General features: G+C 57.5%; 1 protein-coding gene across 1 annotated transcript in view; it reads left to right on the forward strand.

The window, feature by feature from the left end:
* Positions 1 to 11,787, forward strand: part of LOC135873901 (zinc finger protein 420-like) — a 136,297-nt gene extending 124,510 nt beyond the window's left edge. The window contains exon 9 of the mRNA XM_065398510.1: positions 11,401 to 11,787. Within this exon, the coding sequence (XP_065254582.1) occupies positions 11,401 to 11,787 (387 nt within the window). The remainder of the gene's footprint in view (positions 1 to 11,400) is intronic.
* The last annotated feature ends 5,761 nt before the right edge of the window (positions 11,788 to 17,548 follow it).

Here is a 17,548-nt window from a genome sequence, read left to right on the forward strand (position 1 = left end):
AGGGGGGGCTGGGGGTTTCCCTCCGGGTGGGAAAGGGAAGTGACATGGGAAGGAGGCAGACCACTCCCCTGAATCCTGTTAGGCCCTAGGATCAATGCAGGATTGTTCCCAAGGCTTGTGAGATGAGGCTTCCCCCACCTTCCTGGGGGGAGAGGCCCACAGAGAGCTCAGCTCACTCTCTGGCATGAGCGGGTCAACTTTTGCCCTTATGCAAAATGGCCACCATCTCCCATTGTTCTCAATGGGAGCGAAGGCGCAGCTTGCCCTTGGTTAAGATGGTTGCCACTTCTCTTCAGTCTTTGTAACTGGATGTGATGTTTGCCCCTAGTAAAGATGGCCCCCGGCTCCCACTCTTTCTAGCATGACTGAAGCCGGGCTGCACCCTGGCGCTGGCAAGAAGCAATGCAAGCTGGGGCGCTGGTGAACACGGTGTCGGACAGGGAGGCGATGGGATACGGGGGGAGGAGTGAAGGAAGGAGCCCAGGACCTGCGTCACAGGGTTGAGGAGGGGTGTGATGGGGTGTGTGAGCCCCAGGGCAGGAAGGGGTTAGTGGCCTGGCCTGGCTTGCAGAGGGGCTGCCAGAAACGCCAGGCTGGGCGCTGCCGGGCCGGGGCAGGATTCGGGGTCGGGCCTGGCCGAGGGGAGCTCTGGGTTAGGCCTGCGAGGAAGTGGGACCCCGAGGCTGGAGAAGTGAAGCCTCCAGGGAGGAGCAATGAGGGCCCCCCCCGAGGGGGTGGAAAGCTCTTCTGGGACCCCCGTTGCTCCTGTGCTCGCTGGGGATGACTGGCCAGCGCCCCGCCCCGGGCCGTGCATGCGGCAGGCCCGGTTCCTGCTGAGTGCAGTGCTCACGCTGTGGGAAAGCCTCCAGCCCCAGGAATGGAAGGGGGGGGCTGCCCCTGCTCAGGGCCCTGACCTTTGACCCTTCAGAGTAGCCTTTCATTAAAGGTTTTTCCTGTAACTTTCCCCAGAGGGGCTGTTCTCACTGGCTCTGGGGCCCATCGCCCCTCTCCAGAGACCCCTGCTCCCTGCATTAAGCAGTCACGGGGATAGGTGTCTCTTCGGTGGGGCTGTGACCCTCACCACTGGGGCCTGCATGGAGGGGAGATGGTGCTCCATGGGGGAGTCTCTTAGTGACCCTTCTGGTGCCCCAGGGGTGGGGGGAGCAGAGGGGCAAAGGCTGTTTGCTGCTGTTTAATGTCTCCCACAGCGTGGGGACCCCAAACCCCACGGGCCTGAGTGAGTGCAGGGAACTGGGGGAGGGGCACTAACCCGTCCACACTCACTGCATGAGCTGAGTGAGGTAAAGGGGCCAACCCCCTCAACAGGGCAAGTAATGGAGGCTCTGCCAGTGTCTCCTCTTTGAGGCGGTTTGCTGCTCTCAGTGACACGGGTGGGGGCGATTCCCCAGTGGTTCTATCCTGACCGGGTCCCTCCTTCTCTCTGGGAGGTGTGAGCAGCAACCCGCTGGGGGAATCCCTGGTCTGGGCTTGTCTTTGTAGAGCCGCTCTGAGCCTCGCCTCCACGCGCAGCCTTCGTGGGAGGGAGCTGGAGCCGGGCTCCTGACTGTGGTTACAGATGGACAAAGACCCAGGGCACTGGCTGCAGCAGCCCCAGCTCAGGTGGCCCTTTGCAGGGAGTGGATAAACCCCCGGGCTAGCCCTGCTGGGCCGTGTGATCGCTGCGACTCTCACACACAAGGCCCCTTTCCTGCTGAGGCTGGGGGGCAGGAGGTGGGAGCAGCAGGGGCTGAGCGTGGAACTCTTGTGATTGCAGGGCCAGGTGATTTTCCCGGGAGGAGTGGGAGATGCTGGCAGACTGGCAGAGGAGCTGTACCGGGCTGTGATGCTGGAGAACCATGGACACTGCTCTGCTGGGTAAATAGCGATTTTCCTTCTGTCGCTGAGCTGTGAAGAGCCGAGACTCTGTGACCCCGAACCGCCATTTGATTCCTATCGGCTCCTTCGGGGTTTCTCCTGAACCACATTTTTCCTGAGACTCTGATGATCCTACTGGGTAACCCCCAGCCCCTGTCCCCCCAGGAGTCTGAGCAGAGAGCAGTGGGGCAGTGGGAGGCAGGGGCTGTTGACGCACCCATCACAGCAGCTTCCCGCTGGGGCGGGGGGTTCTGTGACCACAACCTGAAACCTAAAACGAGCAGCTCAGGCCAGGTGCGTCTGGTCAATCGGGAGTTCGTTCCCGAGGGCTGGGCTCTGTGTCCTCCTGTGGCTTGTGGGTGAAGTCGGCCTGAAGCAGCCCACTCCCTCCAGCCGGTCAGTCCCTGCCCGTGCTCTTTAACAAGAACTCTGTGAGCGGGAACACACCCAATGGCCCCTGACCGTTCCCCACCAACAGTTTATGGAGGCTCCAGACCTGGAACAAGGGGCAGAGCTGGGGGCCAGCCAGGGCCGGCTCTAGGTGTTTTGCTGCCCCAAGCAAAACATTTTTTGGCCGCCCACCCTTTTTTTTTGGCTTTTACACGTTTGCACTTTGCAATATTCTTTTTTGACTGTTTAAAATTAAAAAAAAAAATGAAAACAGAGAATATGTAGTTAGTGAAATAAAACAATTTCCTACTAGTGTACTCATTTAATGTTAACAAAATCACAGTTACAAACAATTTGGGTTCAACTATACACTGCAATGAAAAACGTTAGTATCTTCTGGTGCGCCCAGTTTCTCATAAATTAAAAGAATTTATATGAAGTGAATTTTTCTGGTTTTTATACTTGCGTAGTCTTTTAATAATTCAGTGGCTGCCCCCCTAAGCAGGACTTTCCCCCTCTCCACCCAGCTGCAGCCCCACCAGCCACCCTTGCCCCGGGACACCTTTGCCCCCCGTTACCTTTGGTTCCGTTTGGGACTGGGCTGGTTCCCCCCAGGGCACGCCTTGCTCTGAGCCGCTTCCCCCCGCCGCTGTGCTTCAAGCAGCCGGGCTGGTCTGCACTCCCTGGCCCACTGGCCCGGGGGATCGGGTGTCAGCCGCGTCTGTCAAAGCGGCTCCTCTCCGCCCCCCTGCGAGCAGGAGCCGGGGACTTTGCCTCACACCCGCTCCCCCTGGCTCTGCCCAGCTGGGAGCCGCTCCGCGAGCAAAGCACATTGTGCAGAGCCAGCCTGGCTGCCACTAGGTGCTAGGGTGACCAGATGTCCCCAGATTATAGGGACAGTCCGGATTTTTGGGTCTTTTTCTATTACCCCCCCACTCCCATCCCGATTTTTCACACTTGCTGTCTGGTCACCCTGCCAGGTCCTAGGCATGAAGAGGGGATCCCCCTTGGGTCACACGCACACCCTGCCTCAGTGTCCCCGTGTGTCTCTCCTTGCACAGTGATGTGTGAGGTGGGGTGAACGTTCAGAGATGACTTGGAGTACAACAGCAATGACTGGGGTCTGTGCCCCTTGGGTCACCCCATGGGGCTATTCGCCAGGCCCCTGGCCACTTTCTCTGCCCCAGACACACGCTGTCCCCAGCAGGGCTCCCCTGCCTCCCTCCGTATTGGTGCTTCCCTTTCCCCGAGGACTCGCGTCCGGATCCTTCCTGCGGAGGGTGGCTGCAGGAGCAGGTCTGAGGAGCAGGAGCAGGTGGAAGGTCCTGAGACCCTGCCGCTGCGCAGGGCATTGCCGGAGGGATCAGAGGACAGCACCACGCAGACTCCTGAGGCTGTTAAAACCTGCATCAGTCAGTGCAGGTCCCAACGGCGCCCGGTCCTGAGGAGACCTGGCACCAGAGAGAGCCTGTATCCCTGTGCTGTGTGCGAGCAACGCTTCCCGGGGAAGAGAGACCTGAACAATCACGAGAGGCGCGTCCCTGTGGGGAGCGTGGATGCGCTGAGTGTGGGAGGAGATTCAGGACAAAGTGGGCTCTTCCTGTACACCAGAGAATCCACGTTGGGGGTGGTGGTGGTGTGAGACCTTCTCCCTGCAGGGAGGGTGGGGAAAGATTCAGGTACCTACCAAATCTGAGACCCCACCAGAGAGTTTTCAGGCTGGGGAGAGGCCCTTTCCCTGCATGGACTGTGGCTGGGAAGCACTTCTGCGAAATGCAGAGTCTAACAAGACACAGAGCGTTCGCACTGGTGAGGGGCCTGTGCTCGGTTTGGGCATAAATCTTCTCTTGTGACGCCCCCAAGCCCTGAGGGTCTGTCTGCACCGCAGCTGGGGGGGGGGGGGGCGCTTCCCAGAACAGGGAAACACACACAGGCAAGCTCTGCTTGCGGGCTGCAGCAGCCCTGCGTGGCTGGAGCCCTGAGATCAAGCAGACTCCCCAGCTGCCTGAGTCTCCAGCGTCCCCCCTTCCCCAGGGTCTGTGTTCCCGGCACAAAGGCAGGGTGATCAGGGGCTTTGTTCCCACACTGAATGCAGGAAATGCCTCTGGGGGAAGTTTATTCAAAGCTGCTGCAGAAGCATCAGTGGGTCCTGCCCTGCTGTGAGCTTGGTGGCCTGCCTGGGGGAGCTGGGTCCACTCTGCATGTGGGGTGTGTAACAGTCACATAACGGGGGAGGCTTGGGGGTCTGCCATGCACCTCCCAGGATGTTCCCTGGGCCTTTCCCCTCTCTAACATGGGCCATTGTGTGACAGCATAGAAACAGGGACTCTGCGCAGGCTGCCTTCGCCCTGCAGCGGGGTGCCCCTTGCCCCCTGCCAGGCACTGGCCCCTTCGTTACTGACCCCGCGGCAGCACGCAGAGGCCTGGTGCGGAGCAGGGCTGGCGTAATAACACGGCGGACACGCCCATTCCTGCCCGAGGCGCGTGCCCCCTCCTGGAAGAGCAGCTGGCAGAAGTGGGTGTCGTGAATATGGGCAGAGGGAGGGCGACGCGCCCGTGGGCCTGGGGGTGGCGGCAGCAGTTTGGCAGCTCAGCCCCAGAGTGTCCGTGCTGGCCCTGCGCTTTCCTCTCTCCATTAGGGGTCAGTGCTCAGGGCCCAGAGCTGGCAGTCGGGGCCCCCAGCCTGCACGCAGCTGCTGGCTGTGCCGCGCCGTCCCCTCCCACCGCCCGGCTCTGAGGGGCAGAGAGAGGGGCACCGCCTGGGCCTGCAGCCGCTGCCTGTGGGATCAGCCCTGGCTTGGCTCCATCAGCGAGTGAGTGGGGCTGTGGGGTGAAGGGCTCAGCGGGCCTGTGTGCAGGGCTGTGTGTGTGTAATGCTGACCCTGTGTGTGCAGGGCAGTGTGTGTGTGTAAGGCTGGTTCCATGTGTACAGAGATGTGTGAGTGTGTAAGGCTGATCCCACGTGTGCTGGGCAGTGTGAGTGTGTAAGGCCAGTCCCATGTGTGCCGGGAAGTGTGAGTGTGTATGGCTGATCCTGTGTGTGCAGGGCCATGTGAGTGTGTAAAGCTGGTCCAATGTGTCAGGACTGTGTGTGTAAGGCTGATCCTGTGTGTGCAGGGCTGTGCGAGTATGTAAGGCTGGTCCTGTGTGTGCAGGGCTGTGCGAGTGTGTAAGGCTGGTCCCATGTGTGCAGGGCTATGTGTGTAAGGCTGGTCCCATGTGTACAGAGATGTGTGAGTGTGTAAGGCTGATCCCATGTGTGCTGGGCAGTGTGAGTGTGTAAGGCTGATCCCATGTGTGCTGGGCAGTGTGAGTGTATAAGGCCAGTCCCATGTGTGCTGGGCAGTGTGAGTGTGTAAGGCCGATCCATGTGTGCAGGTCAGTGCGAGTGTGTAAAGCTGGTTGAATACATATGCAGACGTTTGCAGCGACTGTCCCTGCCCTACCCCATATTCACCAGGCTGCTGTTGTGTCCTCCCCAGATTTGCCTGCACTCACCGTGCCCCTTCCCTGCCCCCTGGCTGGTGGTGGCCGTCGTCAGGGAGGGCAGCCTGACTTCACCGCCACTGCAGAGCTTGGCAGACAGCCGCCATCTTCCCAGGCCCGGCGGAGGCTGCTGTGAAATGGCCGCCGTGGGGCCGAGGTGCGGGAGCAGGAATTTTGAGGGAGATTTCTACTCTCTTGCTGCAGCTGCCCGCTCCGAGCTGCTGGGCTGGGTGCGTCCCAGGAGCGGCCTTCCGCTTTTCCAGCAGGACAGCGAGCACGGGCTGCGCTCGGCCCCGAGTTCGGGTCTCTGTCTGTGCTCCATCGCGGGCATATTCACTCGGGTCAGAGATCAGCGGAAATGGGGATTTCCTGAGGGGCACCTGGAAACCGCCCTGGCCAGGCCAGTCTCTTCGGGCAGGGTGGGGGCTGTCAGGGCTCACTGGGGCTGCATCTTCAGCCAGGACAGGGGCTATTGCATGCTCCAGTGGGGAGGGGATTACAATGGCCAGAAGAGTCATTGTCCCAGATCCTGGGCCCTGATGTGCATTAAACCCTATATGGCCCGGCTGGCACGGACTGGGGCGAATCGTGGCTCTGATTCCCACCCATGCCCTGTGTCACTGGGTTGGGGATGCAGCAGTTCTGCTAGTGGAGTTGGTGCCTCAGTGAGGATTCGCCCTTTTCTGCCCAGCTGGAGGCCGACGGGACGGAGACCTCAGGGCCCAGCAGCAGTAGGGTTACCATACGTCCGGCTTTTTCCGGACATGTCCGGCTTTTTGGTCCTCAAATCCCCGTCCGGGAGGAATTTCCAAAAAGCCGAACATGTCCGGGAAAATAGGGAGGCATGGTAAGGGGACCCCGAGTGCGAGTGGCTGCAGCAAAACTTACAACTCCCGCGATCTGCCGATTTGCCGGGGCACAGAGGCGGCGGGCAGCATCCGAGCACGCAGCCGCCTCCTCCCCGGGCTCCAACTTTCAGGGCTCCCGCCGCTCTCCACCGCGCGCCGGGGCCGAGCAACTTCCCCAGCGCAGCAGCAGCCGGAGCCCGGGGAGGAGGCGGCTGTGCACTCGCATGCCGCCCGCCGCCTCTGTGCCAACGCAGATCGGGGGAGTTGTTAGTTTTGCTGCAGCCGCTCGCACTCGGGGTCCCCCGAGCGTCTTTTGCCCGAGCGCTACCGGCTTCACGGGGGGCAGAGGGAGGAGGGGGAATGTGGGGTGCTCAAGGGAGGGTGCGGAGTTGGGGCGGGGAAGGGGTTGGAATGGGGGCGGGGAAGGGGCGGAGTTGGGGCGGGGCCAGGGCCCCCGTGGAGTGTCCTCTTTTTTCAGTGTTGAAATATGGTAACCCTAAGCAGCAGCCAGTGGAAATCAGGCCGCTCTGAGTCACTTTAAGGAGGTGTTTTTTAAACTGCGGGTCGGGACCCAGTACTGGGTCGCGGAATGGAAGGCACTGGGTCGCGCCAGCTCTGGTCAGCACCGCTGACCGGGCTGTTAAAAGTCCGCCTAGGAGCTGGGGCACAGCGAGGTCTGCGGTGCCAGGACAGGCAGGAAGCCTTCCTTAACACCCCCGCTGCGTCACTGACTGGGAGCCGCCTGAGGTAAGACTGCACCCCAACCCTGCGCCCCAATCCACTGCCTCAGCCTGAGCCCCCCCAAACCCAGAGCCCCCTCCTGCACCCCAAACCCCTCATCCCCAGCCCCACCCCAGAGCCTGCACCCCCACCCCAGAGTCCTGACCCCCTCCCGCACCCCAACCCCCTGCCCCAGCCCTGAATCCCCCCAAACCCAGAGCCCCTCCTGCACCCCAAACCCCTCATCCTCAGCCCCACCCCAGAACCTGTACCCCCAGCACAGAGCCCTGACCCCCTCCCGCACCCCAACCCCCTGCCCCAGCCCTGAACCCTCCCAAACCCAGAGCCCCTCCTGCACCCCAACCCCCTCATCCCCAGCCCCACCCCAGAACCTGTACCCCCAGCACAGAGCCCTGACCCTCTCCTGCACCCCAACCCCCTGCCCCAGCCCAGAGCCCCCTACCACACCCTGAACCCCTCATTCCCGGCCCCACCCCACAGCCCCGCACCCCATAGCCCCGCACCCCAACCCTCTGCCCCAGCCCTGAGCTACTCCCAAACCCCTCATCCCCAGCTCCATTGGGTCGCGGGCATCAACAATTTTCTTCAACTGGGTCACCAGAAAAAAAGTTTGAAAGCACTGCTTTAAGGGAGGTTCTCTAGGGATGGTTTGAAAGTTTTCAGTTCACTGACCTGCTGATTTAAGCAACTGCCTAATGGCTTGGCCTGTTTAAATCACTGTAGACAGGACCTGTTTGCTCTGGGTCACACAGGAGCTCACTTCTGCTGCCCAGGCCCCGGATTCTGGGCTGGAAGCAAGTCAGCAGCTTTAGGGAAACGAACCCCCGAGAGTTTCTGTGGGATGAAATCTTGCCGTGGCTCGTGCAGTTGGTGCAACAGCCCCCAGGGACGTCCCGGGAGAGTGAATCCCAGTTGTCTTATGCTCCCACGGCCAGTTTCACCCATGCAGCGCAGAGCAGCGCGGTAGCATTTGGGGGGAGGCAGTAGGAGGTTTTGGCAGCTGTCAGGCCAGCAGAAACTTTTGGCATCCCACAAGGAGCGGGAGACGGTTTGGGACTGCAGGCAGGGGCTGGAACAATTTATATACTGGGGGGGCTGAGAGCCATAGAACCAAACTGTAAACCCGGAATATGCTGGAAACCACTTCCAGCCAGGGGGTGCGGCAGAACCTCCAGCACCCCTAGATCCACGCCTATGACTGCCAGGGAAAAGTTTAACAGGCATTTTTGTCAAAAATCTGCTTAAAAGATCAATATACAGACAGACTTGAATTCAATTCTTGAGGTTCAGATACATAGCAGAGATGAGCTTGTAGTTGCCAAAAGTCCTTTCAGAAATAGTCCATAGGTTAGAGTCCAATGTCCATATTCAGGGTGACTCCAGTCAGTGACTGGGGATCTCAGTCCTTATGGCTTAAGGTTTCCCCCTCTTGAAACCCAAAGCAGATCTGAGATGAAGCAGGATCATGTCCCAGGGTTCTTATACATTTCCAGCAGCCTTTTGGCCTGAGAAAACAATAGGCTTAACTCGCCTTCTCCCAAACATCCTGGCAATTAGCACAGGGTAATTTATCCATTAAACAGTTCAGATACAGGTACCACAACCTTCAAAGAGACATAGAGACAATAATACTATTTCACTCAAGTGTCTTCCTAAATGTTAATATTCCTTCTTTGATCTTTGAATCAAAGCTATAGCAATAGACAAGACTTGTTTGCTTACATCACAAGACCTGAGCAAACATCTCCCCTTCTACCTCTGACAATACAGACTTGCATTTCAAAGCTCTGTTCATTTACAGATCTTCCTAACCAGTCTCTAAAGTTCGGCCATGGGTCAGGACAGTCTGTGAGTTAATTAACTCTTTCTGGCCCTGTCACCTTTCAATGAGATATTAAACTGATAAGAACAGATTTACATTTTTTATTAAAGTTTATGTTTAAAATTAAATATACACAAGTTAAGAGGGAAGGTTCTGTACATCTGGATATTACATTGATAACGTCACAGCCTCTGCTGGGCACCTTCAGGGAGCCTTGTACTTTCCTGTCTTCCTGTCAGTCGCTAATCATTCCTACCATGCTGTGCCCTCCCAATTCACCAGCAATTTCCTGTTACTCGGGGATGTCCTGTCATTAACTGAGCTCACAGATGCACCCCTCTCTGCTCTAAATGTGTTCCCTGATGAGTCCTATACCTACTGAGGTGCCTTTGACTGGCCCATTGCCAGTGTATTCTGGGTGTATGTCTGTGCTGTCATTTGGATATGCCGGTTACACAGACTTTCTCAGCTCCTCCATTATGGGAGCTTGGGCTGTGATTTCTCTTCCCCCTCCTTGCTCTTGGCTTGGCCCTGCCCGGTTCTGATTGGTGGTTGGTCCCAAATCCCAAGACACAGGCTTTCCCCCAGTCTGGCTAAGTCAGTCTCTTTTCTTGGGCTGAATTCTGGAGCTTCATCATACTGGTGAAATTATGGGTAAGTTACCTGCTTAGCTCCCCACTCTGTTCATCTCTCCAGCCCTCCATGGAACGGCAGGAGATCTTCTCCCTCAAATGCAGCGGCTTTCCATACCTTGTGAGCAGGAAGGCTCCCCTCTGAGCCTGCAGTCCCTCCCGGGGTTTGGGCTGTGGTGCGAAGGGGCAGGAAGGTCAGATGAAGTATTTGTCTTACCAGAGCCTTTTTCTTTCCAGGTTCCTGTTCCAACTTGGTAACTCCCAGGGCGCTCTGCAAACCTCTGATTTCCCTTTAGTGTTTCCGGGTCCTTAAGTCTTTCCTTGGGTTGTCTGCTGCGAGATCCAGGTGAGTCAAACTGTGCAGCAGGGCCTGTCGTGCTGCTGTCCTGGGACATTTAAATCTGTTCTCTTCAAACTAGTGCCCAGCTCCCCAGCCCTGGGTGAGCACCGATTGTTGTTACTCCGGATTTTATTACTAGAATTTCCAAGGTATCCTTCCCCATGGGGTCGAGGGATAGGAAGAACCCGGCCTCCGCTGGGCTGGTGCAGCTGGGTCTCCAGCTGTCTCACCGCACCCCAGCAATCTTCTGCTTACTTTGCCCAGCCCAGATTCTGAGCCTTCCGTTCTATTGCAAAGTGCCCTGACGCCCTTGCAATGGAAGGTGTCCCCTAGTTTCTGTTGCCCGCTGTCTCCCACCCAGCTACCCAGGAGGTCACTTCCAGGCGGTTGTGTTGGTAGTTTTTAAACCCTTTTTATTAGAAGAATTTTCTCCCTCTTGCATTGGCTTTGGGAGTTTGGCTCAGGCTGTCTTGTTGGGTTCCCATCCTGCTTAGGTGAAAAAGGAGCGGGGGGTGAGAGAAAACCGCCTCTGGGAAATACAGCAGAGGGGACATGAACGGAGCTGAGGAGCAGCACCTGGAGGACGGGCCTGAGACCCCGGATCTGCAAACAATGCCACCAGGAGATGGTGAAGAGACAGTTTTCCAGAGCTCAAGCCAAGGAAGAACCTACAAGAGACGGCGCAAGTTGCAAACCCCCAAGAGAATCCCAGCAGAGAAGGAGCCGGACAGTCCAAGGGAGAGTGAAACGGGCTCCAGGAAGCACGCGGTGTCCTCTTCAGAGGTGGGAGCCAAGGCCCGTGGGAAGGTGCCCAGCTGCTCGGCCTGTGAGCAGAGCTTGAAGGGGAAGATCTTCTTCCAAAGCCTGGGCAGGTTTCATGGTCAGAAGAAGTCGCATGAATGTTGGGAATGTGGGAAAACCTTCCTGCGGAAGAAGGATCTGGCCAGACATCAGGGAGTCCATACCGGAGACAGATTCTACAGCTGCCTGGACTGCAGGAAAAGCTTCAGACAAATGGCAGGGCTTACGAGACACCAGAAGACGCACTCGGGGGATCGGCCCTTTACCTGCATGGACTGCGGGAAAAGCTTCTGCCTGAGACAGGAGCTTATGAGCCACCAGAGAACCCACACAGGAGAGAGACCCTTCCTGTGCTCCCAGTGCGAGAAGGGATTTAGCCAGCTGGCGCATCTCGCCGCCCACCGGAGAACCCATGCGGCGGAGAGGCCCTACCCCTGCGGCACCTGTGAGAAGCGCTTCAAGCAGAGCCAAGACCTCCGAAAGCACCAGCGCACCCACACGGGAGAGCGACCCTACTCCTGCACCGAGTGCAGGAAATGCTTCAGCCACGTGTCGAACCTCAATGCCCACCGGAAGGTGCACACGGGCACCAGGCCCCACACCTGCAAGGAGTGCGGGAAAGGCTTCCGCAAGAGGCAGGATCTTCTGCGACACGGGAGGATCCACACGGGAGAAAGCCCCTTTGCCTGCAGCCACTGTGAGAAGAGCTTCCGGCAGAAGAAGGATTTGAACAGACATCGGAGCATCCACACGGGCGAGAGGCCCCACCCCTGTCTCGAATGTGGGAAAAACTTCCGGCTCAAGCACGCTCTGGTGCGACACCAGGCAACCCACCCACGGCTCAGCCCCTAGAAATGGGACAGCCTCCAGCACCGCAGGGAGTCCTGGGAAGGCAGAACCTGCATGGCCCGATCCTTTCTGCAGCCGACCGGGGAGCACTGACTGCATGAGGGCCTTTTGATCGTTTCTTTGTGTGTTAGAAGTTTATAGCTTGTAGTTCAGTACAGGGCGGTTATGGGGAATATCAGTCCAGGATGTACTGGGGCGTTTGCCTTTTCTACTCTGAAAAGACATGGAACAATAGCGGGAGTTGGGAGGGGAGATGGGAGATGGGGGATATAGGTAGATGCCCATTCTGTGGGTCAATCCAAAAGTGGTTCTGGGGATGTGGGGGAAGGGCCCGTGTCAGCCAGGACTCTCAGCGACAGATCGTCTTGGGCACGGTGTGGGTGCTGCAGGGGTCTGAGCTGAGAACGGTATTCCAGAGCTGCCAGCCTCTGGTATTTCAATGGCTGTTGATTTTACAGTCTAGCTCTAACATTTCCTCTGTTTACTGTTGCGTGGTGGCTGGGTTTTCCCATTGCCCTGCACCAAGGTTACCTGGTATAGAGGCGTGTTTTGACCCCAGTCCAAATGGATAATATGAATACAGTCATCTCCCAATACAGGAGAGGGGGGTCTTAATCCTGTCCACACCACCAGGGCAGTGAGAACAGGTGAATGTTTCTCTCTCTTATATGAGGGGTGCCTGTTTTCACCCAGGATTGTACATCAGGTCTGAGCCACTCCCTGCTGGCACTTTGTTCATTGTTGGCAGTTGCCTGAATATCAATTAAAAGAAAGTTGAAAAATAATTTGGAACCAGTTACCAGTTCATTTGCTTTTTGCCTTACTTCCCAGGCTGTTGGTTTATAATCCTAGGAATGTCGGGCTTGAAGGGACCTCGGGAAGTCATCAAGTCCAGTCCCCAGCGGCGCTGTGGCAGGACCATCCCTGACAGGTGTTTGTCCAAAAACCACCAGTGACGGGGCTTCCACAACCCCCCTTGGATGCCCACAGCAGAGCTTATAGTTAGAAAGATTTTCCTAATATCAAACCTAAATCTCCCTTGCTGCAGATTAAACCCCTGACTTCTTGTCCTACCTTCAGCGGGCACAGAGAACAACGGAACACCTTCCTCTTTAGAACAGCCCTTAACACATCTGAAGACTGTTATCAGGTCCCCCCGTCAGTCTTATTATCTCAAGACTAAACATGTCCAGTGTTTTAACCTTTCCTCATAGGGCAGGTTTCTAAACCTTTTATCATTTTTGTTGCTCTCCTCTTGACTCTCCTATTTGTCCACATCTTTCCTAAAGTGTGGGACCCAGAATTGCACACAGTTCTCCAGCTGAGGCGTCAGCTGTGCCGAGCCGAATGGGACAATGACCTCCTGTGTGTTACCTATGACACTCCTGTTAATGCACCCCAGAATGATATTAGCCTTTTTGCAGCTGTGTCCCATTGTTGACTTATATTCAATGTGTGATCCCCTGTAACCTCCAGCTCCTTCTCACCTCGCCAGGTATTCCCCATTTTATAGCTGTGCTTTTGATTTTTCCTAAATGAAGTACTTTCCACTTGTCTGTATTGAATTTCATCTTGTTGAATTCAGACCAATTCTCCAATTTATCGAGGCCAGTTTTGAATTCTCCAAAGTGCTTGCAACCCCTCCCAGCTTGGTGTCATCTGCATATTTTATATACTCTCCACTCCATTATCCAAGTCATGAATGACAATATTGAATAGCACCAGAACCCCTGTGGAACTCCTGTGGGACCGCACTAGATCCCCCCTCTCAGTTTAACAGTGAGTCATTGATAACTGCTCTTTGAGCACAGCCTTTTAACCAGTTGTGCACCCACCTTATAGTCATTTCATCTAGATCACATTTCCCTAGTTTGCCTATGAGAATGTCAAGTAGGACTGTGTCAAAAGCCTTACTAACATCAAGGTATATCACATCTACTGCTTCCCCGCTCCACTAGGCCAGTAACACTGTCAAAGAAGGAAATTGGGTTGGTTTGGCATGATTTGTTCTTGATAAATCCATGCTGGCTATTCCTTATAACTCTGTTATCCTCCACGTGCTTACAAACGGATTGTTTAATCATTTGTTCCAGTCTCGAAATTTGGCTGACTGGTCTCTGATTCCCTGGTCCACTTTGTTCCCCTTTCTGTTCCCCTTTTGAAAGGTAGGTGCTATGTCTGCCCTTCTCCAGTCCTCTGAGACCTCACCTGTCCGCCAGGAATTCTCCAAGAGAGTTGCTAACAGTTCTGAAATGTATCAGAGGGGTAGCCGTGTTAGTCTGGATCTGTAAAAAGCAACAGAGGGTCCTGTGGCACCTTTAAGACTAACAGATGTATTGGAGCATAAGCTTTCGTGGGTGAATGCCCACTTCATCAGACGCTTCGTCAGTTCTGAAATGGTTTCGACTAATGGTTTCATCAGGTCCTGCCAACTTGAATGCATCTCACTTATCCAAATATTCTTTAACCTGTTCTTTCCCTGTTTCGGCTTGCGTTCCTTCCCCCTGGTTGTTAAGATTCATTGTGTTGAGTAGCTAGTCACCGTGAACCTTGTGTCCATTTTGTGTTCGCTTTCCACAGATTTTCTAGCACACAAACATCTGGGCCATGTAGACGTTCGGGCTCAGCCTGGAGCCCGGGCTCTGAAACCCGGCGAGAGGGGAGGGTCTCAGAGTCCAGGCTTCAGCCTGAGCCTGAACGTCTCCACTGCTAGTTTTAGCCCCGCAGCCCGAGCTCGGTGGGCCTGAGTCAGTTGACCTGGGCTCTGCGACTCGCTGCTGCGGGTCTTTTATTGCCATTCAGCCGTAGCCTTAGGGGCAATTCCGCTGCGCCACTGCCATCCCCGAGCTGGAGGAGGCAGCCTGAGAGCCCAGCAGTGCGGGTGAGTTAGGTGGCTGCAGTCTTTGCGGGGTGGCCTGTTCCTGGGGGGGCTGGTGGACATCGCTGGGGAAGCATGTTACGCAGGGGGGAGGGGGACAGCCCCTTTGCTTTGAGAGGGGGAGTTGGCCGGGCCTGTGGCAGTTGATGGGAGAGGAACCCCACCATGAGGGGTGGGGGTAGGGGCTGGGGGCTCATGTCCTGTCCCTGAGTGTGCAGGGAGGGGGGGAGGGGGAGAAATGCTCCCAAAGATTTGTGAGTGACAAACTAGGGAGAGAGGGAAGCCAGGTGGAGACAGCAGGGTTTGTAAATGGGCCAGAACCTGGGGGCCCCGGGGCCATGGGCGTGCCAGCCTGGGGCAGGGCTGTGCGGGAATGGGAAGGATCAGTCTGGTGGCTGGATCCAGAGCTTCCTGCAGGTCCGCCCTGGGTCTGCCGGACAGGGAGTGTTTATACTTCACCCCAAGGACAGGGAGTTTCCCCCAGGCACAGGATTCCCGCCCCACCTGAGTCCCAGAGTCGGCTGGGGAGGGGGGGCTCTTCCCCTCAGAGTGCGCCAGGGACGGCCAGATATTGCCTGTGCCGGATGCTGTGGGATTAATGCCCCCCCCTCAGCCAGGCACACAGGGGTTTCCTTCCCCCTCCCATTGGCCAGTCACACAGGAGTTCCCCTCTCCCATTGGCCAAGCACACAGGGGTTTCCTTCCCCCCCATTGTCCAGGGACACAGGGGTTTCCTTCGCCCCCCATTGGCCAGACACACAGGGGTTCCCCCCCCCCATTGGCCAGGCTCACGAGGTTCCTCCCCCTCCCATTGGCCAGGGACACAGGGGTTCCCCCCCTCAGCCAGGCACACAGGGGTTTCCTTCCCCCTCCCATTGGCCAGACACACAGGGGTTCCCCCCTCCCATTGGCCAGTCACACAGGAGTTCCCCTCTCCCATTGGCCAAGCACACAGGGGTTTCCTTCGCCCCCCATTGGCCAGGCACACGGGTTCCCCCCTCTCATTGGCCAGGCACACGGGGTTTCCCCCCCATTGGCCAGGCACACAGCGGTTCCCCCCCCCCCCATTGGCCAGGCTCACGAGGTTCCTCCCCCTCCCATTGGCCAGGCACACAGGGGTTCCCCCCCCCTCAGCCAGGCACACAGAGGTTTCCTTCCCCCTCCCATTGGCCAGACACACAGGGGTTCCCCCCTCCCATTGGCCAGTCACACAGGAGTTCCCCTCTCCCATTGGCCAAGCACACAGGGGTTTTCTTCCCTCCCCATTGGCCAGGCACACAGGGGTTTCCTTCGCCCCCCCATTGGCCAGGCACACGGGTTCCCCCCTCTCATTGGCCAGGCACACGGGGTTCCCCCCCCCATTGGCCAGGCACACAGGGGTTTCCTTCCCCCCCCATTGGCCAGGCACACAGGGGTTTCCTCGCCCCACATCCTCCAGGGACAGACTCTCCCAGAGGCAGGGATTTCCCTTCTCCCCTCCCCAGCCTTGACAGCCAGTGACAAACGGGGAGACTGGGCCCGTTTCCCAGGCAGGGGCGGGGGGAGGCTGCAGGGGCCCCCGTGGGCTCTGCACAGGTACCTGCCGTTAGCCTGTCTTTCCCCACCCCAGAATGCCCCCTGCTCTGGGGCAGTGCAGGGCTGGTGGTTCTGTGCCTGGGGGTCGAGGTCCCCTGTGCAGGGACATTCCTCCACTGGGGTTACTCTGCCCGCAGCTCCATTGCACTGGCCTATCCAAGGGCCCCCAGGGCAGGCCTACATCATCCCTTTGCATTGCCCGGCCAAAAGCATCACCACGTCCCTGCCCACGCTGGCCAGAGACCAGAGCTCAGCGCCTGGGGAACGAGAACCGAGATGCTCAGAGAAATGGGGGAGAGACCGACTGTTCCAAGGGGGGACCCTCCTTGTGGGCACAGCCCCACCCCACCCCACGAGGCAGCTGGCACGTTGTGGCCCCAGCGTTGGTGGCAGGGGGTCAGTGAGAGGGAGGCAATGGGGCAGAGGGTGGGCTGGTGCCTCAACCCCAGTCCTGGGGGGCTGAGGAAGGGGGTCATCCCGGTCCTTGGGAAATCAAGAGAAGTGCCAGGGAAAAGTGGGGTATTTGTGGCGCTCCTGCATCTCACAGCTACATAAGCGCGGCCGTGTGTCTTTTCCCACCAGGGGGCGTCCCATCCCCTCTGCTGGAAGCTGCTTACTTAAGAGGAATCAAATCTGCCAGCTCCTCCTGCTCTGTCACTGAGCGCTATCTCCTCCCCTCTGCACGCAGTTGCCCCCACACAGGTGGGCCCTCCCTGCCCGGTTATCCCATGGCAGCTCCCTGCCGGCCCCCTTGGCACAGGAATACCCTGGTATCATGCACACCCTCCTGGCTCATGGGGTAATTTCACTATCACCTGTTAATGCAGAAGATCCTGGTGGTCAGAGCTCGCTCCTGATGAGCGGTGCCCAGAATCCCTCTCGTTCCTGCAGCTTCTCCCATGATCCACCCTCACAGCCGCAGGGCCACGTTCCCGGTGCCTGGCACGTGGCCCGAAGTCTCAGCCTGCGCTACTCAGACTAACCAGGGGGATGAGCTCTCCCAGCGGGTCACTCCCTTCCCAGCACTCAGAGGCCTTTACGTCGGCAGCTTCGCGGGGGCGATCAGTTCTGCCCCATTTCTCCTTTGAAGGGGGATTTCCCCATAATCACATCTCACCTGTCAACAGGAGCAGTCTGTGGCTAAGGGTGTGTCCACACTGCAGTGTAAGCCCAGGGTTTGAACCCAGGCTCAGGCCTAACCCCCCTTCCGTTGACCCACAAATTGCGCTAACCCAGGGCTCGGCTCCAGAACCCCACAGAGGTGGAGGGTCTGAGCCTGAGTCAAGCTGGGACCCAGGGTTCAAGCCCTAT

Source organism: Emys orbicularis, chromosome 2 (assembly GCF_028017835.1).
Source record: "Emys orbicularis isolate rEmyOrb1 chromosome 2, rEmyOrb1.hap1, whole genome shotgun sequence".
NCBI classification, from domain to species: domain Eukaryota; kingdom Metazoa; phylum Chordata; order Testudines; family Emydidae; genus Emys; species Emys orbicularis.